The following is a 25862-nucleotide window of genomic DNA, read 5'->3' as shown; positions in this document are numbered from 1 at the left end:
TCAAACTGGATGTCGACAAAGGAAAACGTGCTTTTGTTATCAACTACCAACTGAAAGTTCATGGCTGCTTTTATGCTTCGGATATTAATAAAAGCCCGCGCATAGTCATAAACTGCGAACGCAAAACTTTTGATAATGAATGACCTATTAACCGCGTCATTTCTGAGAATCTGAGAGTACTAAATTTAAGTTCTAGTAGCACAGCAAGTAAAGTAAAACAACTTGAATTCGTCCTCTTCAAATATGACCCACACACCGCAATTGTCACACAAACTTAGCTACATGATGGTGTTAGCGACCAAATACTGATATCATCGTCACATATAATATTTCATCGGGACCGTGGATAGAGGGGAGGAGGTATCGCGGTCATTTTAAAAAGCACGATTACCGCGAAATTACATCCTTAGACATATAACCATGGGAGTCTGTTTTTGAATATTATTTCCCAGGGTCACGCAGTTGTGTTATGGGCAGTTTATAGGCCTCCGTCCCGAGGTCTTGACCTCAATCTATGGTTATATAACTGTGCTGCAACACTGGAAAATTATTATGCGGCCGATTTTAACTTACCTGCCGTGGATTGGCTACATAAGCCAGAAATATAGCTTGTCGATAGCCCTCTTATTGAAATAATGCTTGCGTGTGACTTGGAACAAGGTATACTCAAAAACACGCGTGAAAATAGTGTCACTGGTTCAATATTGGATCCTGTATTTGCTAGCAGATATATTACAGAGTTCGACGTCTGTTTCTTGGAGGCAATATCTGACCACAAGCTTGTACTCTTCACTAGCAGGCATAATAACTCTGAGGAGAAAGATGTTATGCCCTGCAAAACTGTTGAAGACTTCATTCATACCAATTATCAATCTATCCTTGATGAACTCTTGAGGCTTGTTGAAAACTTACCAAAAACTCACATTAATTCACTCTGGCAGGCGTTTCTAACTTGCTCTAAATACTGCACTGACCAATTTGTTCCGACAAAACGCATTAAAGCACAACGAGCAAAAACCATGGGTCGACAGAAAAATTGTACAATTGAAGCTGTAGGTTAAAGCGCGCGAAAAAGCGGAAGAACAGAAACCCTGAAGATCTTCGCCAACTGCAAACCCAGCTTTCTGAAGCATTATCGCTAGCCCGACAGACATATTTTTCAGTACCTTGCCGACATACATGAAAACTACTCCCGATGAACTACGGGGATAACTTGGCAATAAAAACAGACACTTGCAAAAAATAAGGCAGCGTGGTAATGTGATCGCCGATCCTCAGGAAATATCTAACATAATGAATGAACACTTTGATTCTGTATTCACCCGTGCTGATAGCGCCATAGAGGCTTCGTCTTTGTTACCCCGCCACAGTGGCCCAGTGGTTATGGTGCTCGGCCGTTGACACGAAAAATGCCGGTTCGATCCCGGTCACGGCGGTCGAATCTTTATGTTATGCAGGCGACATTCTAGAGGCCCGTGTACTGTGCGATGTCAGTGCACGTTAAAAAGTGCCTCGTGGCCGAAATTTCCGGAGCCCTTCACTACGGTATCTCTCATAGACTGTGAGTCGCTTGGGGACGTTAAACCTCATAAACCAAACCATTCTTTGTGCCAAGTGTCAGACTTCATATCTTTTGACGGAGAGTTTTCGTTATTGCTAAATGTTAATCAAAAATCATCTGGAGGCCCGGAAGGCATACCGAATTATTTCCTTCACCTTTGTACCGAACCTGTTGCGCACATCTCAGCAGCTATATTTTCTGTATCTATGAACACGGCAACTTTACCTGATGATTGACGTGTGAGCAGTGTTATAGTAGTCCACAAGAAGGGTGACCGCCTACTTGTGGAAAGCTATGGTCTCATTTTGCTGTCATCTACAAGCTGCTAAACACTAAACATATAATCGTTCACTATATAAAAAAATTTCTTAAAAGTAACAAATTACTGTATCCATTTCTAAGGGGTTTGTCGAAAAGTACGAAACTTTTAACAACTGTTCACGGAATCGCTGGAATACTTCCTTCTTCTGGGCAGGCTGATTTTATCTTCCTTGACTTCAGCAAAGCGTTTGCTCGCGTCTCTCAAGGCAAATGTCTTGAAAAGCTTAGCAATCTTTTTCGTCCTACATTTATCATAAATTGCATAAGAGCGTAGCTTTCGAACCATACTCAATATGTGGCTATTAAAGGCCATGCCTTCACTGTATTACCGGTTCCGTCCCGAGTTCCTCAAGAAAGTGTGCTTGGAGAGATTCGTTTCTTAATCTATGTTAACTATATACCTTGTGCCGTTCATCCTCATGTTGACATCAGATTGTTCGCCGATGTTTGTCTGCTCGTTAAACAAGTCACATTCCATGGCGATCAACTTAAGTTCGACCCTAGTTTAGTCAAACGTAATGAATGGTGCATGACCTGGTCGATGACCATAAGCACTGAAAAGACAGTCTTACTTCGCGTCACGAAAAAAAAGCAAGCAATTAAATTTTCATATTGCATCAATAATCCTCAAATAAACAAAGTTCCCAAATACCTAGGCATAAGGTATACGAACACTCTTTCATTTGTCGAAACACATTGAAAACATATGCGCACCCGCCTTTCAGAAACTCGGCATTCTGCGTCATAAATTGAAAACAAAACCTCGGTATTAAAACTTCTAGCCTACAAAAGTTACATATTGCCAAAATTAGAATACGCAGCAATAGTATGGGGTACCCTTCACCTAAAAGATAAACATAAACTAGAAATGGCTCAAAGACGAGCAGTGCGGTTCATTTTTCGCAAGTTAAGATCCACTGATTCCCGGCACAACTAATGGCTTACAACCATCTCCCTAAGAATCGCGAAAAACTACACCACGACTTAAATTGCTTTTCGCGATGTATAACGGGTCGCTGGAATTTAGCGGACGTCCATACATTCAATTTTACCTGCCACGCGCATCTAGGCACCGTCACGCTCACAATCTGCTTCCTTTCCGCGCACGCACTAACTTATTTAAAAATTGTTTTTTCCTCGTACTGTTATTCACTGGAGCAGTCTCCCTACCGCAACTTTTTCCACTGATAATTCTGACCAAGCGCTACGCATGCATTTTGCTCCGTAATCTTGTGTTGTTTTTCCCTCTTTTAACATGGTTATCCTTGCTCTCCGGGGTTGGCAATGCAAGCACATTTTGTACTGATTACATGAACGCCATTACTTCGCAATACCTAAGTGGCAATTTGTTGACTTTTGTGTTCTTTTTTTATCTGTTGCATATGTCAAACACAACAGCATATTTCGTTTGGTTTGGTTGATGGGGTTTAACGTCCGAAAGCGACTCCGGCTACGAGTAACGCTGTAGTGAAGGGGCCCAAAAATTTCGACCACCTGGGGTTCTTTAACGTGCACTGACATCGCACAGTACACGGGCCCCTAGAATTTCGCCTCCATTGAAATTCGACCACCCCGGTCGGGATCGAACCCCCGTCTTTCGGGTCAGCAGCCGAGCGCCATAACCACTGAGCCACCGCGGCTGCTGCACTAGACCATATGTATTCTTTAATGTTCATGAAAAGAAACTGGTTGTACAAAAACGCGCACCTACTAGGTCTCTTGAGTCCACAGTATCTGTAAATATATAAAGTAAAATAAACAGTTATACATACTCTCAGCCCAACCTGGATCAAAATAGGAGTGGGTACAAGCAATAAATTGTGGTTGCTTGAGACCGTTGGGTAGGCAACAGAAATTTCGCGTTAAACAGCCTATACGCTTTTTTATGGAGTTTATGTCGCCAATCCATCGCAAGTCTAAAGTGATAAAATAAAACACTTAGGTATTAGAATTCCTTAGCAAAACATATATTACCCCTACGGATTTGATACGCTGCTCTTGATACGAGCGCTTCCTTGTAAAATGGCGTGCATATGTTTGCTCACATTGAATGACGTATACTAACGTACACGCCACGTTGCCACCATGCTCAAGTCATTCTTCAAAGCTTCATAATCACAATGATTGTTAGTGACTCTGCACAAGACACCGTCGTCAGCATACATTCGAAACGATGACAGAATGTCGGTAATGGCGAAACAGTAAGGTCAAGAGCATAACAACCACTGATCCTGGAGTACGCCGGAAGTAACTGAGGCTTTGATCAAAGTGAAGCCGCTTGGAACTACAGATAGCTGCCAGAAAGAGAGATATCCAGTAATGCATTTGAGCACATTCACAACCAGATTATAAGGTCGAAATTTAGGTATAAAGAAGCTATGTGCAACGACATCGAACGCCTGGCGAAAATCCCAGAAATCACCGACAGACAATAGCGGCTTGTCAACAGCCATAGCTAAGTCATGTCCAAATTCCACCAGATGTAGAGCGCAGGAAAACCGACTGCCAAATCCGTGCTGCCTGTCGTTTAGGAGAATATGCTTTTCGAGGTGTCGCATTATAGAATAAATAAATTAAATGTTCTATTGCTTTACATGGGATACTTGTTAATGGCATTGGTCTTTACTGTGAACGTAGTTATGTGGCCCTCTGTTATGTACAGGAATGACATGTGCTAATTTCCAGTCCACGGGGTAAAGCAGCTTGGTTCACACACTGTTGAAATAACTACGAGATACAAACTCCTAGCCGCTGTCGAGCCTGAGTGGTTGTGGTGGTCGGATGCTGACCCGAAAAACATGGGCTTGGTCGTGGCCGCGGCGGTCGCATTTCAAACGAGACGGAATGCTAGAGATTCCTGTACTCTGTGATGTCAGTACACGGTAAAGAACCTCAGGTGGTCGGAATTACCCCAAGCCCTCCACTATGGCGTCCCTGATAGCCTGAGTAACTTTAGGGACGTTAAACCCTATACACCATACAACGCTTTTAGACATCATAAGAATTCCACCGGGGTATTAACGGGACCATACGCTTTGCGCTCTTGGGCTCATTCAATAGTCGATGAACTCCAGATACAAAAAGAGCATCACAGGCGTGTGGTCTACTTAAGTCAGATACAAAACTTCAATAGCTTGTCTATTACAAGGGTAAAATGCGGACGAAAAATAACGAGCAGAACATTCTTCTTTGGACTCATATTTGTGAATAATGGTTCCAAGGTACTGCAAGCCAGGGATCCAGTTGTCATTTCTGACATTTTGGCGGATGTACTTCCAGAACTCTTTCGGTTTCGCCGGTAATATTTGCTGGCGGTATTAAGACTAAGCCCTTCCTTTAAGTCCTTTATGTGTTTAAAGCCACCTTTTATTTTACTGAGCAAAGCAAAATGAGCCAGCAAGTTATTTTCGTTACACTTAGTATGTACTCTTTTCAGACGGCGAATCATATAACGTAACTCAGCGTTGAACCATGGTTTATTCCGGGCGAGCTTAAGGAGACACCATGGCACAAAGGCTTCGATCTGTAGGCTCAGCTTTGCGCTAAGTACGTTACATAATTCTTCAGTGCTCACTTATTCAGCAAGCGTTTAAAATGTTGGGAAGCATACTCCTAACGCCAAGGAGATTGCCACAGAGTTCGCTTTACTCTAAACACAGATCAGCCTGTGATTTTTTGTTGTGACAACCACATGCGCATTTTCTACAACATTCGGCGTACCGCATAGCAACAAGTTGCGAAAATGACTTGCACCGTCATCGTTTCACACTTCGCGAGTAAGCTGCTCAAAAGGAGAATGGCCGAAATTTAAAAAAATCTATATTGCATGTGTACTGAACGACCTGTCGGTTTCGGGTAGTTCAAAATCGTGTTTTAGAATAATGTCGCCACTCGTGACGATTTCAAAATAATCGAAGAAATACAAACGTAGCTAGAGGGCACACCAGGTGGAAGTTTAAACCAGATGATTACAAACCGTTTTCCGTTGGAAATAGCAATCTTCAAAGTACTGCTTCGATCTTGGCATCGTTGAATTCCAAGACCACACACCGCACTCTGGAGTGAATAAGCGTAATCACACCACGGTGGAGAGCATTACGATCGCGTCAGAAGCACTGACAGCCTTCAGGAATTATTTCAGCGTTCGAAGTACTGGGATCAGGACATGATCCTGTACCCCAGACTACTTTTGGCTCAATTACCCTATAAACGGAGAGAGTGGAAGTCATCAATTTGATTTTTTCCTGGTGCGCAGGTTTATCAGCCAACAGTATTTCGCCGTTTGACATTACTTGCTTCGCGGGCTCATATCTGAACGACGTTTACAGTCGTTATGTCCCACTGCAGCCTCCTGCCTCAAATTCATTTTGCCATACTACCGTTGTGCGTTTGGGACTTGTTGGGCACTTTGAATAGTGTATGGCAACAAGTGTTGCGCTTTTCGCTGAAGGTGCGCGTGAAATCTTCGGATATACAAAATCTTGCCCCTTTCAACTTGTGCGCCCTAGTGAGAACAGGACAAACAAAAGCTAGTTGACCCGCCGCGGTGGCTCAGTGGTCACGGCGCTCGGCTGCTGACCCGAAAAACGCGGGTTCGATCCCGGCCGCGGCGGCCTAATTTCGATGAAGGTGAAATTCTAGAGGCGCGTGTGCTGTGCGATGTCAGTGCGCGTTAAAGAAGCCCAGGTGGTCGAAATTTCCGGAGCCCTTCACTACGGCGTCCCTCATAGCCTGAGTTGCTTAGTGACGTTAAAACCCCAATAAACCAATAAAAACTAGGTGAGTCGGGTCGGGAACGATTCCTCAAAGGTGTCCGTGCCGTGTGGCAAACCCACCTCGACCGAGGAAATGTTCAGGCCTCGGCCCGACCGGAAGAGAGAGATGCCAGCTCGGAACTGGAGAGGCTGGTCGTCCCGGAGCCATCGGACCACGGGCGAGGGGAGGCCGGTCACGTTGCAGAATAGAGCCACGCTGGTGCCCTTTGTCACTTGCAGCTGATTACGCTCAGGTGGCCCTGCCTCGATCGTGGGCCTCACTGGGCAGCAGAAGTTGGAGCGGCGCAGCAAAGTATTCAACCTCCAATGCAATTGAGTCACAGACCACATGGCTGACGTCTCAGTAGCGTGTGAAGACTAATCTCCTCATCCTACAGTAATTTAGCGCTTCAGGAGTGCCATCATTGCCCTACTACAAGGCTGTAACGTAAACTGTGTGACCAGAAGAATTTAACAGAGAATGTGTACTACAGAACGAGCCGATTCAATCATAAGCAGACGGTCGAAAAATGACTATTCCTTAGCGCGTTGCAGAAATTTGGGCCCACTGCAAAAACTGAAGAACACGAGAGAGAAGGCGTCAAACAAAACGCACGTTTTCGAGCATTCGCATGTTATATTGAAAGTTTTCTTGATTTGTGTAACTTTGGAATTTTCGGCATTTTTAGGAGTGGGGGGAAATGAGGAGAGGCAAGCAATGCCAGCATCCGAATTGTTGTTGATACCCTAGGAACCATCAAGGAAAGAAAATTTTGAAACGACCCTTGTGAAGATTGCGCAAAGAACACAACGCAAAGCACGTGCGCAGCATTTTACTACGAAAAACGGTTAAAAATTTGCATTGACAACAACTTTATATAAAGAGGTAACGGTCGTTTCAACGGCGTCAATCAAAGCACTTTAAGTAAATTACAGGCGCTCATATCCGTACACGTCGTAGAAGGAAGGTGTTCCACAGAAACCCACTCACCGAGAACACTGAGGGTGAAGTTGCGTGTCGCCCGGCCCAACTCGTTGAACGCCGCGCACGAGTAGGGGCCCGCGTGCTCGGGGAACACGTGCTGTATGCGGAGGGCGTGGCCTCCTCGAATGACGTCAGTGCCTTCCTGCAGCAGCCGAGCAGCGCCAGGGGTGATTTCGGAGCTTCCCTTGAACCACGCCACCGCTGGAGCCGGGTTTCCCGACGCCGAACAGTCAAATGTGACGGGTTCGCCCTCGAGAAGCTCCCAGGACACGCGGCCCCCGCTCTTAAGCCCTGGAGGAACTGGTGGTACGAAGAGAACTGAGAAGTTTGGACACAATGCGTTTACGTCACCGCCCTCAAAGCTAGGTTATTTAGAATGAATTCTACTCTCATACTCGTCGGTGCAGTGAAACCGCTTGTGACGCCTGCACTTCTTCCCCCTTTTTTATTATTATTTTCAAAAACAGTACACACACAGTTCGTTTGACCCATCACTTTAGGGCTAGTAATGGGTTCAAATGCTTAACAAGCGCAATAATACGCCTTATCATGACACGACAAAATCACAGCAACCTTCAGTAAGTCACAAAAAAAAGTTGGAAAGCTGAACTACAGGACTGTGGAGTACGTTAGACTATATCACAAGACAGTCAGCTCTAAGGAAAATTTCTAAATCCAATCACACAATCTTCTTCATTTCTGCATTTCCACGGAAATTAGCGAAACATGCTTTCAACATGGCGCAAATTATTTTGTTTTTCTTTGAATTCATTTCAGATTTCATTCGACACATGGGCTCTGTTAGATTTTAGGAGTCCGTACCTGTACTAATTATGACAAGACGGTAAGTTAAATAAATTGTTTGTTGTATCTCTCGTTTGCTTCATTGGTAATTTAAATAAACTAAGGGGCAGGGGGTTGTAAGATCATAATATAGGATTTACTATTTCAGCCATTTATATGCCATTGGTGCTGGTAGTATTCGAACCTGCTGAAAAAGCGGCCTACTGGGGCAGGTACTGTCTGAATAAATTTTTACTCGAACATCACATTCTGAAGGCAAGAAACGGGACCTAGATATGTTTCTATGTATTGCCCTATGTTTCCAGGCAGTAAGATAATTGGCTGTGCACAAAGGAGAAAAGAAAATGCGTAAAATTGAAAGACCAAAGCAGTCTCTGGCCCTTAGTAAAACATTTGAACCATAGGGTAATTTGGAGCAGACATTATTGGTTTGTTCTTTCCAGTGCATACCAGACGCGAACAGGACACCAACATCATTGAATTTGGTAACCCTCACCAGATCTGTATAGTTGATAGTGCTATTTGTTCGTAATTTAAGTTCTTTCTGCTTGAGTTAAACACAGTGTACTTTGTTTTCTCACCATTAACAGTTAACCTAGTATTTTAAACCACTGTGAAAATCGCTAAGTTCGTCATTAATTTTACATTGTAGTTCATCTACATTATATCCTGTAAAAAATAATACAATGTCATCGTCAGCCACGTCAACGCACTCGAGTACATCTCGGCAAATGTTTCTCTGATATACGAGGTCTGTTAGAAAAGTATACGAGTTTATTTTTTTTGCGAACACCTGATGGATATGAAACAAGCGCGCTTACAGCAGTCAACCTTGAACCCTCGGGCGCATGCACGAATTTTTTCCCGCCTGCCGATATCGTCAGTCGCTGGCAAGCAGCGTTTGAGTGAGGCAGTGCGCAGTGCTCTCGTCGGTTTTTTGTTGCAAGGAAAATGGCGGAGCGAGAGGAGCAGCGTTACTACCTCAAATTTTGCCAGAAACTTGGCGATAGCCAAGTGGAAAACATTCGAAATGTTCAGACGGCTTTCCGTGATGATGCTATGAGCAGCACAGAGATTAAGAAGTGGAGCAACTGGTTTAAAGGCGGCCGCACATCCGTGGAGAGAGAGCCACGCTCCGGTCGGCCATCAACGTGCCGAAATGACCAGGTAATTGCCGAAATGAACGCTGTGGTGATGCGGGACTGTTGTGTGACTATCTTAGAAATTGCGGGAGAGGTGGACATCAGCAATGTTTCTGCACATTCCAATATCACAGAAGATTTGGCCATGGAGGGAGTGGCAGCGAAATTCGTGCCGAAGCTGCTGACAGTGGAGAAAAAGCAGCTTCGTGTTGAAGTCTCAAAGGAGATGCTGGATTCCACAAACAGTTACCCTGACTTCACCGACGCCGTAATCACTAGTGACGAGTCATGGGTGTACGGGTACGACCCGGAAACCAAATCACAGTCGTCACAGAGGACGCATTCCACGTCATCAAGACCAAAGAAGGCCCGCCAAGTGCGCAGCAATGTCAAAGTGATGCTGACTGCTTTTTTGACTCCCTCTGTGTGGCACACCACGAGTACGCACCCCACAGGATCAAAGAATGACTAAAGAGTAACAGAGATGTCCTCCATCGCCTACGTGGCGCTGTGCGGCGCAAGAGACTGGAATTGAGGTCAACAAGAAATTGGCGCATCCCTCGCGGCATTGCTCCTGCACATTCCTCGCATTTGATTCAGATTTTTCTGGCGAAAAACCAGACTCCTGTAGTTCAACAGGCTCCTTACTCTCCTGATATGTCCCCCTACGACTTCTGGCTGTTTCCTAAAATCAAGAGGCCATTGAAAGGAGCGCGATTTCAGAAAAGAAAGGACATTATGGCTGCAACTACAGCAGAGCTAAATTCCATTCCGAAAAGGGCCTTTTCGGAATACTTCCAACAATGGCAGCACCGCTGGGAGATGTATATGGAGCCCCAATGAGACTAATTTGAAGGTTATTAGGTTTCTAACGCTCCAGTTATGCCAGTTTTTTTTCTTCGGCCAAAGGTCGGATACTTTTCTAACAGACCTCGTATTGCTGCAAGAGCTTGCAGTGTGTTCTGGCAGAGATAAAGAACCCGCAAGCGTTCGTTCTTCCTCAAAGAAAAGAAAAGATAAACCTAGCACCAGTCCTGAAGGCTCATTTTTTTAATGGCAACAGCGGAAGCCCTAGGCGGGGGTGCACGTGATAATTACTAGAGAAGAAAACAACTAAGCGCCTGTCCTGTCTTTTGCTTGCTCTGGTCCTCGTTTTCTCGCGCCGTTCTATTCCATTTACGACGTCTATTCACCAACTGACTGAAACTAAAGTCTTGCAGCTAAACAGGGTACCCCTAAGAAACCATCAAAGAGATCTGAAGCCTATTGAGCTCTGAAAACCTTGCTTGAAAGCGGTGCTGTCTAAACGAAATATATCAAAGTCGAATGCCATCACAAAGTCGTAAAGACGTATCATTCGCGAAATGGGGCTCAGGTTGTAAGGAGACGCGTCGAACACGCGGATTGGTTGTAATGTCCGTCCGGACACATGGAACTTACAAAACGACGCTATATGAATACATTCATTGTGTCAATGAATGCATTTACATAGGAAACGAAGCACCAGCGCCTGCCATCGTCTCTTCAAGTTATTTAGCCCCAGAGCGCTCAGGGCATCTCTGTAATCGTCCCGGCGAGCTGGTAAGAAGTTCCGGCAAGTCATGACATTCTTGACAGGCAACTTTTGGACGCTTGCAAGCTGTAGTGTAAATTACGTCAACTTTACGAACGCTTTGCGGTAACTTGAGCAGCACTGCCAGAATTGTTCGTTTTCGGTGCCCATTGAAGGGCAGCCAAGACTGAAAGCGCTTGGTACTCCAGAAATAAATTTGCTTGCTTCGCAGCCTTTTACATAATACAAGAGAGAAAGAAACCAACCAAAACGTTCTGTGGCGCTTGCACATAGAACAAAACCAACAGTGGTAAAACGCGCAAGGTCACTCAGATACTGAGCGAGACGCACGCGTAAGCATGATGAATGGACGGACAGTAACTTGCATGAAATTCGCCTGTTCAAGCAACACCGAGGCGAAACTGCAGTTGGCCTCATTACCTCACGACAAAATGGAGCCGAAAAAAAGGAAATACAGCTGCTGCCGCCAACGGTCGCTTAATACTTTAGGTTAGTTGAGTTACTCCAGGATACACTGCCATTCAATTCGTACCGGTGATCACGGATATCGTTCATTCTGGACTCCCCGGGCTTGGTGGGAAGAGAATACTCCCATTTTCAATCGAATTTCCTCAGAAATAGAAGTGATGCCGGACCAACAACAGGAAAGCCACAGAAATAGATTCGGGCTGATAAGGAAAACGGGATGGATCTGCCCTCAGTGTTCCCCACTGTGGCCCCTATTGTGCCGTGCAGCGCGCTCACCGAGTACGTCAACCACGAACTCCCTGGACGCCGTGCCGACCTCGTTGACGGCGCTGCATCGGTAGCGACCGGCATCCTCCTGGCGCGCCGTCTCGATGACCAACTCGGAGGCCCCGGGGCGAAGCCGGCCGTCGGCACCAGAGATGCGGGATGCGCCCAGCAGCCAGCTCATCTCGGGGCTGGGCACGCCCGTTGCTGCGCAGCGGAGCACAGACTGGGAGCCGACGCGAACACGCACGACGCCCAGGGTCTCCTGGTCCTCGATAGCAGGAGGAACTGCGAGCGAGGACTGGTATGCTATATCCACACACTTCCTTGTTACACCAAGACCGCGCCTTTTATGAATCGTGCGCGTTTGCCATTCGTGCTATCGCCGGCCCCTTTTAAACAGACACGGCGCTCATTTTTTAATGCGATAGCCTTTATTGTTGTCTTCTGGCGAAAACCACCGGGTTTGTCCGTTATGGAATTATCTGATTGTTCGAGAGGGTGGTGATGTCATCAGCAAGCACAATCAAATTTTGAAAATCTGAGTACTAGAATGATCGAGTATGTTTCATTGGGATATCCAAAGGGATTATACTCGCCGGACCTGCTACTCCATCTTAAATGTAGACAATAATCCTCAGTAATCCACATTTTATACCACTAACCCTTATTAATTTACTTTATTCCGCCCACTAGTTCACGTTAATCCATGTTATGGGCTGCGCCTACTTGAAAAATTTGGGGGGTCCTGTGGAATAATTGGGAGCGGGCCAACTTACAAATCCTGCCAACGCATACGTAGTTCTCCTTGTTTAGGACGCTGGAGACGGGTGCCTCCCAAACGCCCTCCAGTGTCTCCAGCATTTAAGATTCACAAACAATTGTGTACTTAATTAACCTCTTAACCACACATCAGTGACACAAGCAGCAAGATTGCGCTTAAGGCTTTCGCCTCACCGCAGTTTAGGTCAGCAAAGTACCGCCTTGAATTTTTACAAAACGCTAAAGTGAAATTTGTTATTGGCCTGGTCAGTAAATATTTGTGGGTAATAAATTAGTGTGGCGCAAGCCAGCGCGCCCCTCTCTTGTGCATGTCACGTGCTTCGGTAACTTATTACCCTGAAAACATTAAAGTCGGCACATGCCACTCGAAATGTCTCATCGGATATTTTCCGAATGGAATGAGTTTCGTAGGTCCACCAACGCCCCCTACGGCTGCTGTACCATTGACTGGGTGTGGTGCATGAATTCGCACGGATATGTTGAAAATTTCTCTGCCCCACATGGTCTCCGCACACAGCTGCATGCAAAGCCACGTTGAAACGAAGCAGTGGTTCCGTAGGGTACTGCCTGACCCAAAAGACCGGTAACTAAGGTCGGTAGCTGCTTCCTAGGGCATGCCTTCAAGCAGATATATTTTTTAGGCTATTCGGAAGTAACCACCTTCCCGCACCTATTTCTGGTGAAAAAAGTTTCACGTTTGTTAAAAATTACCGGAACAGGCTTCTTTAAAACGGGCTGAAGACGTCCGCTAGTCTCTAGAATGTAGGTACCCGACTTCTCCTCGTGTACACTGCTCGAAGCACAGTTCATGACTCAATCAAGGTTCAATTCCTTGTTTTTTTCTCATTGCTGTTTTCTCTAATTCTTTCGACCTGTTCACATCAATGTTCTTCTCAGCAGCCTTCTCGGAACACTCAGGTAGTGGTACCGTACTCTTGACTTTGTCAACGTCGAGAATTTCCTCGTTTTTCTCGGCTGGAAAAGCATTCTCGCTATCCTAGGCTTCAATTGTAACTATCGCTGGCTTCCCAATGAGCTCTGCTAACAGAGCTGTCGATGTTTCAGGCTTAGTTTAGCCCCAAATTAAACGCAGCGGACATCAGTTTCCAAGGTAACTCAAGAATTTCTCCTGTTCTCGTCACAAAAATTATTTTATTTTTTAAATTAGCTCTACACCCTATTTCTCCCTCAGAAGGAGCCTTCCTGATCATAGAGCTTGGCAATGCCAGCTTTTGAATGTACCGGTGATTTTCTTCAAGTTTTGGATTATGGTTTATGGTTTAATGCGGTTTAACGTCCCGAAGCAACTCAGGCTATGAGAGACGCCGTAGTGAAGGGCTCCGGAAATTTCGACCACCTGGTGTTCTTTAACGTGCACTGAGATCGCCCAGTACACGAGCCTCTAAAATTTCCATGGACGTGAAACTCTAGAGGCTCGTCTACTGTGCGATGTCAGCGGAGGCGAGATTCTAGAGGCCCGTTCACTGTGCGATGTCAGTGCACGTTGAAGAGCCCTGGGTGTTCAAAATTCATGATATAACTACTTGTGGCTTTTTGAGGAATTTGCTGATTAATTCCTCAGATTTCAGATTCCTCAGAATTCAGATTAACTGAATTTTTTGTGGCATATAGTGCAAAGATTCTTGCAGAAGCTGCACAGTGCGAACCTGTATTGAAGCCCGAACCTACTAGACTCGGATAAACTGCAGAAGCTGTATGACCAACATGTGGCACCTATGCTGAGCGGTGTTGCATTAATAAAGGCAGTGAAGGTGACCTGATGTATGTCTTTTTGTAAGAATGCTATACAGTTGACAGACATCCCACGAAGCACCATTTCTGCTAAAGCTTGTGTCGCAACATGCATGATGAATGAGGCAACGGGAGACAGATTAGGAAGCCTTAAAGCAGAACCTGAGCACAATGTATTGAGCAGTGATGTACAATCCTTGCAGCTATGCGAGGTATCATCGATACCTTGGTGGTGACTCCGTTTGAAGCTGTCCAGTGCTCTTCAATTCAAGGTCGCCTGTCTCGCATTCTGCCGAGCCACGCTCACCTCTTGCACATTATGCTAGGGTGTCTGGTTGTCTGAGTCACGTTAAGTCCTGCCTCTGTGCGTGGCCATAAACACGCACAGAAAGCCACGCAGACACCACGCTCAATATTTTCAGTAGAGATATCTCAAAGCTTAGACACAATATTGCCACGTGTCCACAAGCAGCCGCTGGACGGCTGCTCTACGCAAGTCGCGTGCAGCGGCGAGTGAAAGAAGAAGATAGGTCCCAGCCTCCTCTGGGTGCTCTTGGCTTGCTCTCCGGTGCCGTCCAGGTCGACCCCCCATTAAAGCCTTTCGGTTACGAGCCTCAACGGCTACGTAACACTGGTGCAGGTGCATTTAAGATCCCATGTCCCGGACCTCTTCTCGCAGCGGTTCATCGAGTCCCGACCGACTCTCGCTGGTGTCTACGCCCGTAGATCGCAGCAGCCGCCGCATTCACGGCCTCCCCCCGAGGTCGTTCTCCTTCCCGACCACCCCGCTCAGCTTCATCCCATGGCGCAGGCGAGTTCCCCTCATCTAACCCTCCAGCAGCCCCGTGTGCCGACCAATTTCCATGGCGCTCCTGCTGAAGACGTCGACGACTGGCTAGAGCAGTTTGAACGGGTGACCAACTTTAATCAGTGGAGTTCTGCCATGAAGCTGCGCAACGTATACTTCGCGCTGCAAGACGGCGCCAAAACCTGGTACGAGAACCGGGAGACCGGTCTTCAAAGCTAGGATGCCTTCCGCCAGCAGCTGCGCGATACGTTTGCCAGCCCCGACCACCGCGATCGAGCGCGCCGCCTCCTGGAAGCCGCCTCCTGGAAAATTATGCAAAACGGCAGCTAAATGGCACTGTTATGACCCGCTTTCACCACGCTTGCCTTGGCTCCGGAAAGCCTCATTCACGAAATTAGACTACGCCTGGCAAGGCACGAGGGACCGCCAAATACGGAGAACCCCCTTGTGACCGACGCCCGGAGGTTTCCGCATCTACCCCTCCGCGGTGGCTCAGTGGTTACGGCGCTCGGCTGCTGACCCGAAAGACGCGGGTTCGATCCCGGCCGCGGCGGCCGAATTTCGATGGAGGCGAAATTCTAGAGGCCCATTACCGTGCGACGTCAGCGCACGTTAAAGAACCCTAGGTGGTCGAAATTTCCAGAGTCCTTCACTACGGCGTCCCTCATAGCCTGAGTCGCTTTGGGACGTTAAACCCCAACATACCAAACCAACCGTTTCCGCACTTGCGGAGTACGACAATGCAACAACCAGTGCGCCTTCCCAGACAAGGCAAGTCAACTACTAGCACACTCCGCGACACACAGTGGCCTGGTGGGGAAACCGGTTATACACCCCCTCTTCGGGAGCCCACCGACGAGTAAACCTGCTACAACTGTGGTTGCGCCAACCACCAACCTTGCGATGACGCCCTCCGAGCTGGCGTTCCTGAGTGCTCGAGGTGGTTTCCTTCACCGACCTATGTACGCGTGGGGTAAACGTCAGGTGGTTGCGTAAGACACTTTGCATGGCCACTGAGTGTCTTGTGCTTTGGTTAAATAAATAAATACAAACGAAAAAACTGCCCCCAGCAACAAACCTACAGACCAATCGGTTTTTGCGACAATATCCAAAGGCAGCGGCCACTACGTGCCCTGCTAATTAGCAAATAACTGAGCGAACTTGAGAAAAAACGTATTTTAGAACGCCCGACTGCTTTGTCCATCGTATTACCCCCATCAACGCCTTTTATTGTGTACCGTCTCTTTCACTGCTCCAAGGTGAAATATGATGGACATATTTGTCTTGTTGATTTTGCTGAACCTTTCTGCCTGCTCGTCATTTCTCATGCCGGGAAACCAGTGTGGACCCGGTCTACAACAGTGCCTCAGTGCCTGCGATGACAGCTGTGAGGTCGTCAATGCGCAGCAGGAACAAAAAAGAAAAAGAAAACACATGGTATTCCCAAAATAAAGCAGTACTCTCCCGACAACTTGCATAGGCTAGGCCAGAATATGTTCTGGGTCATCTGGGTCATATGTATGCTCTCCTCACAGACTGAACACGATAAACACCAGCTTTTTTTGTGCACCCCGTATACCAGAAAACTTAAACTGTAAACAAAAAATATACGCTGATTAAAAATTCGGAGCTGTTCGGATGATGAGCGATGGCTGGCTTCCTGTTGGGCTTTTGCAATTTGTGATAACCTACTTTGCCTAAACCGCAAATTTTATATATGTGTCTTTCAGGGACGGCTTCTACATACCCACGCCGTACATAAGGATTTCGCCTTCTTTCGCGGGTGGCTTCGCGCACGCCTTACGCTCGGCTTTTGCTCAGGCCGTGAACACTTAATGCATGCGACGGTCCTTACTCAGCTTGCGAGCTCTAGCTGCTCGTTTACGTCGCGCTTCCTTCGCCCGAGTTTCTGCACGATCATTCACGCAACTCTTGCAGGATTCACTGACACATCCCAACTTCGGTGCTGGGTACAGCACACCAGCGCTCCCCCCTTCGGTGGCCTCCATTTCGGAGAACTGCTTCTTGGCGCTACTCACCGTCAACGTACGCAGCTAAGGCCGACGCGCCGCTTCTCCTCTCCGTCCGTCGTATTTGTAGACAGCGCTGACTACTACCCTTAGGCCTTCGCTGTAGGAGTTAGAGCTGTTGATGATGATAGATTGTTATGGCGCAAGGGCATCTGTGGCCAAAGAGCCCCGTGGCACAATGTTTTTTTCTCTTATAGAAGGTGAGGCCAAAGATCCATTTGCCAAGCACTTCACCCTAAAGAAGCCGAGCACCAGACCAGAGAAAAGCTTGTACCCAATGGAGCTACATCTCTTAAATCGCAGTCACTTAGAGCTCGCGCAAGAACGCTGAGCTCCCTAGGAGCGAGCAGACTCACCGAGGACGACGAGTTCGAAAACCTTCTGGGCGCTGCCGGCCTCGTTGGTGGCGCGACAGACGTAGACGCCCGCGTCACGCTCGGCGATCGCAGCGGCGAAGAAGAGCTCGCGATAGCCGTCGCCCCGCTCGTCCGAGGGCCAGGAGACACCATCGCGCAGAAAGGCCACCGATGGCGCTGGAGTGCCCTCCGCGCGGCAGCTGAGCATCACCTCCTGGCCCTCCACTACGCGCACCACCTCCCGCGGAGGCCCCTGGATCTGTGGGGGCACTGCGGGGAAATGCAAGCAAAACAACATGCTCCAGTTAATCACTAATCGTCCGTGAACACCTGAAAGCTGACTTAACGTAAGCGTTGGCAGCCACAGGGTAACTCGATATGGTCTACAAGAACGGTAGAGGAACCAGCCGGAACACTTGCTTCGCCATCGCTTTGGCACGTCAAGTCCCGAAAGTGCGCGTGGGTTATGACACACGCCGCAGTAAAGAGCTTCATTTGGTCTCCTTGAGGTCCTTAAACGCGCACTGACATTGTACAACCAGGACACGCGCGTGGTTGCCTTCATCAAAAGGCGGACGCCCCTGCTAGGTCTTGCACTGGCTACCTTGGAGTCAGCGCCCGCATGCCAAAGCCACTAAGCTACCGCAGCGGGTACTCATGCAATTGAGGAATATCAGTCATGCTCATGCGGCCATTCACTTTTATTTATTGCGTCCCGGAAAGAGCTACGTTAAACGTGCGGGAGACGCCGAATCCAGTCACAGCAGGGTGGCTTCCAGAACTTTTAGGTACTCGAAAAGTGCTGTTATTCATCTCTCCTTATTGCGTCTTACGAACAACCAACAACCAACTAGTCCTTGTCATAGCACTTCTGAAACTTAATCACGTGCTGAGGCAAGAGTTTCAGTGTACAAGACTAAAGTCGTCTCCTGTGCCCTTTCTCGTCAAAGCATACGACGATGGCGTCTTAACGGGCCGCCAGCCGCCCTACCATCCGCTGCCGTAATGGGGTCTCTCCGAACCAAACTGTTTCTTAAGCAAAGAGGCGCGACCACACCCGGACAGAGAACGAGACCACAACTATTGTACGCTAAGACTTAGAAATTCCGCATGCTGTGTTGGTTACCGACGTCACGTTTTTTTCGCGTTTCCGTGGGTACAGCTGCTACGCAGTAGGAAAGAGCCGTTTTTTATGAAGGGAATGATGCAGCCTGCTGAGTCAAAGGTGACCGCCTTATGTGTTGCAAATAGGATGCAGTGATGGCGCAGAGGTAGGTCACCCGCCTCGCATGCAATAGAAGGGTCGACCTCTCCACCCTTTTCTCTCATTAAAATTCCTTTCTCTCTCTCTCTCTTTCTTAAAACCCGCACTCATGGAAGTGAGCCTTCCAATATCGTTATGAGACTACTCACGTAGGACGATGACACGGAAGCTGCGCTCCGTGCTGCCGGCTACGTTGCTGGCCAAACACTTGTAGACGCCGTCGTGGATAAGTTTGGCCACTGCCACTCGGAGCTCGTCCCGATGGGCCGAGAATGCGATGCCCAAGTGGCCGGTCGTGGCGTCCACTAGGCGGCCGTCCTTGTACCACTCGAGCTGGATGGAAATCCACAGCGCTGACATTTCAAGCAAGGGGTGCCTTTTGTGCCCCGTGGGAAGGAGATTATTTTTCTTATCTACTTTTTATTGCCCACTCTAGGGAATGTTTGTACTCCTTTTCACATTTCGCAGGAGACGCTGCCACGAAGCCTGCACAATGCCAAGCACAGTATGAAACCACAGTTAAGTTTTAGACAGCGTCAAGCCTGCTCAGACTGACTGGCTTTCTGCTCATAATATAGTTTGCACCAACTGAACTTCATTTCTAGTTCAACGGGCCCTTTCTTCAATGTTTTGTGTTCCCCAAGTGCGACAGTAGCGTTCGTCCCTGTCTGTTCCCTCTGCGTCCTTGTTGTTTTAGCGCTTCTGAAAATGTCAAATCTGCACCAACTAGCCCGATCCGCTACCCTTCCGAACTTCATTTCTAGTTCATCGGGCCCTTTCTTCAATGTTTTGTGTTCCCCAAGTGCGACAGTAGCGCTCGTCCTTGTCTGTTCCCTCTGCGTCCTTGTTGTTTTAGCGCTTCTGAAAATGTCAAATCTGCACCAACTAGCCCGATCCGCTACCCTTCTGAACTTCATTTCTAGTTCAACGGGCCCTTTCTTCAATGTTTTGTGTTCCCCAAGTGCGACAGTAGCGTTCGTCCCTGTCTGTTCCCTCTGCGTCCTTGTTGTTTTAGCGCTTCTGAAAATGTCAAATCTGCACCAACTAGCCCGATCCGCTACCCTTCCGAACTTCATTTCTAGTTCATCGGGCCCTTTCTTCAATGTTTTGTGTTCCCCAAGTGCGACAGTAGCGCTCGTCCTTGTCTGTTCCCTCTGCGTCCTTGTTGTTTTAGCGCTTCTGAAAATGTCAAATCTGCACCAACTAGCCCGATCCGCTACCCTTCTGAACTTCATTTCTAGTTCAACGGGCCCTTTCTTCAATGTTTTGTGTTCCCCAAGTGCGACAGTAGCGCTCGTCCCTGTCTGTTCCCTCTGCGTCCTTGTTGTTTTAGCGCTTCTGAAAATGTCAAATCTGCACCAACTAGCCCGATCCGCTACCCTTCTGAACTTCATTTCTAGTTCAACGGGCCCTTTCTTCAATGTTTTGTGTTCCCCAAGTGCGACAGTAGCGCTCGTCCCTGTCTGTTTCCTCTGCGTCCTTGTTGTTTTAGCGCTTCTGAAAATGTCAAATCTGCACCAACTAGCCCGATCCGCTACCCTTCTGAACTTCATTTCTAGTTCAACGGGCCCTTTCTTCAATGTTTTGTGTTCCCCAAGTGCGACAGTAGCGCTCGTCCCTGTCTGTTCCCTCTGCGTCCTTGTTGTTTTAGCGCTTCTGAAAATGTCAAATCTGCACCAACTAGCCCGATCCGCTACCCTTCTGAACTTCATTTCTAGTTCAACGGGCCCTTTCTTCAATGTTTTGTGTTCCCCAAATGCGACAGTAGCTCTTGTCCCTGTCTGTTTCCTCTACGTCCTTGTTGTTTTAGCGCTTCTGAAAATGTCAAATGTGCACCAACTAGCCCGATCCGCTACCCTTCTGAACTTCAGTTCTAGTTCAAAGGGCCCTTTCTTCAATGTTATGTGTTCCCCAAGTGCGACAGTAGCGCTCGTCCTTGTCTGTTCCCTCTGCGTCCTTGTTGTTTTAGCGCTTCTGAAAATGTCAAGTCTATTACTGAGTGAGGATAATGATGAACAACGCTTTGTTAAGGGCACAGGGTAAGCCCTATACTTCCCATGCATTTTAGGGCATGTTGAGGTACATGTTTCTCGAAAACTAATAGGTGTACCATAGTAATATATATATCATTTTGTTCCAAATTTTGCGCTCTTTTTACTAAACTAGAATAATTGAAATGTGTTGAAAATTTTATTTTTAATGAAATTTCTAACTGTAGTACATAAATTTCGGCTTTCTTTTCACATTTGAAAATTCATAACGGAAAAACTACTGAGTGAAATTGCTTAATTCTAGTTCAGTAGTTGCCAACACTTATGTAGATGGTTGCAAAAGAAAATCAGCTGTCTGTCTTGAAAGACATTGGAAATAATGGTACCTTTGTAATAAAAAACACTGTTTCGAGATAATTGAGCCTGAAGTGAAAAAAGATGTGAAAAACAATTTTTTATTCGAACAAACACATTCATAGCCATTGGTTTAATAGCCCCCTACTTCGTAGTCACTGTCGCAGTCAATGTTTAACGTTTGGGCTTGTAATTTTGCTTGCCGGGCCTCTTTTGTCAGCTGTCGTGTTGCCCGGTCCGAAAAGTACATACGCTTGTGATCAGCTTCCCTCAGCCACTCGATGGTTCTGCGCCCTGGGTTCAATCCACACACCTTCAAAACGTTGGCCCATGTGATGCTACCATCATTAAATGAAATAACAGCGTCCAGTGCTTTGAAGCCTAACAAACACGTGCTTTGTCTGAATTTCGGTGAGCTCAACCCTTCCACCGCACTGTCTACACACACAACTGTGTGTAATTGCGGCACAAATGCCGTCCATGTTCATTAAGGCATATTCGCTGCTGCTCTGTAGCACATCCTCTTCCTGGAAGCACACAGAAAATCTTGAAAGCTTCGATGTCGAGGAGCTGGCGCGTTTGGCGTTCGGCGTCTCATTAGGGCGTGGACATCCTTTTGATTTTGCACGATGAGTGTAACGATTGCCGTGAAATTCGCGCCTGCCGAAGGCGTTCTTTCCTCTAGGCATCTCCTCTTATCAACAACAACCAACACCGGCACAAAGTACAATACTCATCGGCAGGGAAAGCACTCGTACACAGCTGCATGAAAGTTGCAGAAACGTGGAAAAAACGTGCGCAGCATCTCAGGATTATCTTGGCTAAAAAAGAGAGCTGAACAATTGTTGGCAAACAATTTTTTATATGTAGCTGATTTCAGACAAGCTTTCAAATCAGGTGGTGGACTTTTTGGTTGAAAAAATTGGCGATAAACGCGGAGGATATCCGGAAAGGGGGCGTGGCCGCTGACTACTTGGTTTCGGAAAAAGCGTTTTTTATCCCGAAATATGGCTTTCTGAGGAAAGTGCGATCATGGAACATGTGCAGAAAGAATGGAACTTCTCAAATTTCAAAAGAAAAAAAAAACTATTTTTTTCTAATTTTGCCTTACCCTGTGCCCTTAATGCTTGTGGTATTTCGGTTCCTTCGTTTTTAGAAGTACTTTCGTTTTATCTTGCTTCCACTTTTGTTTAATGGAATGGGGTTTGTTTCTTCAAAAAGACTGGCGTCTGCATCGGGTCTAAAGTGGCTCCTATCCTCAGTAATATCTTTCTTTCAAGAGCTGATTCCCGTATTGAAAAGAATTTGAGTGGCCTTTAAACTAAGATTTTTAGGTTCGTCGACGATTATTTGGTTTTTGTTGACAGACATGATTTTACAAGGCGGGTAGTGGATGTGCTTAAGATTTTTAAAGAGTACGGGTGTGGACTGCAGTTCACATTTGAAACGCCCACCAATGAATTTTTGCAGTTTCTGGATCTGAAACTTTGTTTTAAGCAGGGCCACCTTTTGCTGGGTGTATTGAGCGCGGTCAGTGAAACCACTTTTAAATTTCAAGTCTAGCCATTATAAAATTGCGAAATGTGCAATCGCTGTCCCCTGCTTAGGTTCGTCATTGCAGAAGTCGTGCTTTCACTCTATGAAAGAAAGATTTTCGGAGCAGTTGGATAGGTTAAAGTTGGCGGAGTTCCCAGAGGATGTCTTGTCTCTGGATTCTACAAAGATGTTGAAAAAGTTAAAGCTGTTAATAAATCTTCTCCTCCAAGCGCACAGGGGGCAAAAAAAAAGAAAAAGGTTATTCCTTATGTGCTCCGGTTTTTGCACCAACTCAAAAATGTGGCTAACCGACATGACGTGAATGTTTTCTTTTCTGCCCCAAAAAAGTGAGCAGTATTTGTGCTCGGGTTGTTGCGCGCAGTGGCATGCGGGACAAAAAGAAGCGATGCACTGTGAAGCATGGTAACCGCCATGTTACATGTGTGAAAGGAGTTCTCATCATCATCATCAGCAGCCTTATGCAGGACAAAGACCTCTCCCATGTCTGTCCAGTCCTTTGCCAATTGCGGCCACCGTATCCCCGCAAACTCATCCGCGCACCTAAGTTTCTGCCGCCCCCTGCTACGTTTGCTTTCTCTTGGAATCCACTCCGTTACCCTTAAGGACCAGCGGTTATCTTGCCTTCGCATTACATGCCCTGCCCAAGCCCATTTCTTCCTCTTGATTTCAACTAAGATGTCATTAACCCGCGTTTGTTCCCTCACCCACACCGCCCTCTTCCGATCTCTTAACGTTACACCTATCATTTTCCTTTTCATAGCTTAAGCTGAACCCTCTTTGTTAGTCTCCACGTTTCTGCCCCATAGGTGAGTACCGGTAAAATACAGCTGTTGTTTATTTACTTTTTTCTTGAGGGATATTGGTAAACTGCCATTCATGATCTGAGAGAACCTGCCATATGCGCTCTACCCCATTCTTATTCTTCTAGTTATTCCCCTCTCATGTTCCCGATTAGCGGTCACTACATGCCCTAAGTAGACATATTCCCTTACTACTTCCAGCACCTCGCTACCAATTGCGAACTGCTGCTCCCTTGCTAGGCTGTTGAACATTACTTTGGTTTTCTTAATGTTAATTTTACCCCCACCGTTATGCTCCGCCTGTCTAACTCATTGATCATGCTTTGCAGTTCATGTCCTGAGTGGCTTAGCAAGGCAATGTCATCAGCGAATCGCAGATTACTCAGGTATTCTCCATTCTCTTCCCATTTGAGGCCCCGGAATACCTCCTGTAAGCAGGCGGTGAATAGCATTGGTGAGACGGTGTCTCCCTTTTTGACACCTTTCCGTATTGAAATTTTATTGCTGACTTTCTGGAGGACTATAGTAGCTGTGAAATCGTTATAAATACCTTCCAATACTTTCACACAACACTCCTCCACACCCTGATTCCGCAATGCCTGCATAACAGCTGAGGTTTCCACTGACTCAAATGCTTCCTCCTAATCAATGAAGCCTATATATAGGGGTAGGTTATATTCTGCGCATTTCTCTGTCACCTGATTGATAGTGGATAATGGTCTATTGTAGAGTACCCTTTACCAAAGCCTGCCTGATCCTTTGGTTGATTGATGTGTAAGGTTGCCCTGACTCTATTAGCGATTACCTTCGTAAATACCTTGTAGGCAACGGACAGTAAGCTGATCGGTTTGTAATTCTTCAAGTCTCCTTTCTGAAAGGTGAAAGGAGTGGTGTACCACATTCCTTTCTCTTGTGGGAGGACCTATATTGGTCAAACGGGCCGTTGCATAAATGTGCGACTTCAAGAGCACTTTTTGTCCCTGAAAGCCGCCCTCGTATAATCTTTTAAAGCACTGCTCTAAATGTACATGCTGCAACCGCTTGCTTGATAAAGCCGCCATCTTATTTCGCCATCCAGACAAGTTGACTACATAAATTTCCGAGGCATATCATATCCGTAAGAATGAGCAATCGTGTGTGGCTGATCCTATGGTGGTCCTGCATGAGCGAAAGTTTTTATATCTAGATACACCTTCTTGATTACGTTCTTGATGCCTGCATGAATGCTTGTTTTGTGGTTGGTGTTTTCTTTCTCTTTATATTCTGCGTTTTTATAATAAACGCGTAGTTGTGAGAAGCGCCTTGTTTTCTTGTCTACCTTGTCGTTCGTCGTGAGTACGCTAAACTTTTCGTGACTAAATAAAACGTTTGTGGGCACGTTTGGAATAGAGTTCAGATCTTGCCCAGAAAATTTAGACAAACAATTCAGCTCCCGCGACGGCCATGAGGTGCTGTATGGCGCTGGACGCGCAAAATTAGCGGTGGAAGTCTGAACGCTTGTACACACCCCTGGTTTTCTATGCTCATCTAACTAGCCGATGCAAGCGTAGAAACTGCTTTACAATCCAATTTTGCAGTGCATAGGAAGAAGAATTCATTATTATTATGCTCGCGCAGCATCTCACCGCACTATGTAGGTTACACACGATGACAGCGAAAATACCTCTAGGTTTGCTAGGGCCGATCGACAGATAGTGCCAGTTGGTGATATTCTCACTGCGTTTCATTATCAAAGAATTTAGTTCACTTCTCCGAGTATCAAATGCCACACAGTAATACACACACTACTTACAATGGGCGCCGGACTCCCGAATGATCGGCAGTCTAGGGAGAAGGCAGCGTTCTCTACCACCTGGTAGACGTCCTGTGAAACAGACGCTTCCATCTGCGGAGGAACTGCGGGGAAGAACAGCAAAGCACTTAGGAGCAGGCTCGAATTACAACTCTCGTTTTATTTGCTGAGCAAGAAAAACGCGGTGCAGGATCAATCGCGGTAAAATAAGAAAAAAGAACCGCTCACTTACGGAGCACGTGCACGCGCACAGTGTAACTGTCGCTCCCAGCTGCGTTGGTCGCATCGCAGGTGTAGTCGCCTGCGTCGGCCTCGGCCACATCGTCGATCAATAGAGAGCCGTCCTGCTGCAGTCCTTTCGTGACCGCCGAGCCGCCCTTGGTCCAACGCACTTGCGGCTGCGGGGTCCCCGATGCGAGGCAAGCGAGTGCCCTGCTAGAACCTTTCGCCACAGTCACCACGGCTCCCTCGCGCACGGTGATCTTTGGGGCATCTAGAGTAAT

The 25862-nt window shown here is 46.9% G+C and overlaps 1 protein-coding gene across 1 annotated transcript in view; it reads right to left on the bottom strand.

The window, feature by feature from the left end:
- Window positions 1-25862, bottom strand: part of LOC149356843 (hemicentin-2-like) — a 107528-nt gene that overhangs the window by 18968 nt on the left and 62698 nt on the right. Inside the window, exons 5-11 of the mRNA XM_089575376.1 lie at window positions 25592-25852; window positions 25360-25463; window positions 19015-19198; window positions 17602-17871; window positions 11885-12160; window positions 7628-7921; window positions 6718-6917 (exon numbers count right to left, since the gene is read on the bottom strand). Of these exons, the coding sequence (XP_089431502.1) occupies window positions 6718-6917; window positions 7628-7921; window positions 11885-12160; window positions 17602-17871; window positions 19015-19198; window positions 25360-25463; window positions 25592-25852 (1589 nt within the window). The remainder of the gene's footprint in view (window positions 1-6717; window positions 6918-7627; window positions 7922-11884; window positions 12161-17601; window positions 17872-19014; window positions 19199-25359; window positions 25464-25591; window positions 25853-25862) is intronic.

Source organism: Amblyomma mixtum, chromosome 3 (assembly GCF_055824585.1).
Source record: "Amblyomma mixtum isolate Tamu chromosome 3, ASM5582458v1, whole genome shotgun sequence".
NCBI lineage: Eukaryota > Metazoa > Arthropoda > Arachnida > Ixodida > Ixodidae > Amblyomma > Amblyomma mixtum.
The sequence above is the reverse complement of the archived record's forward strand: the minus strand, read 5'-3'. Positions and strand labels throughout refer to the sequence as shown.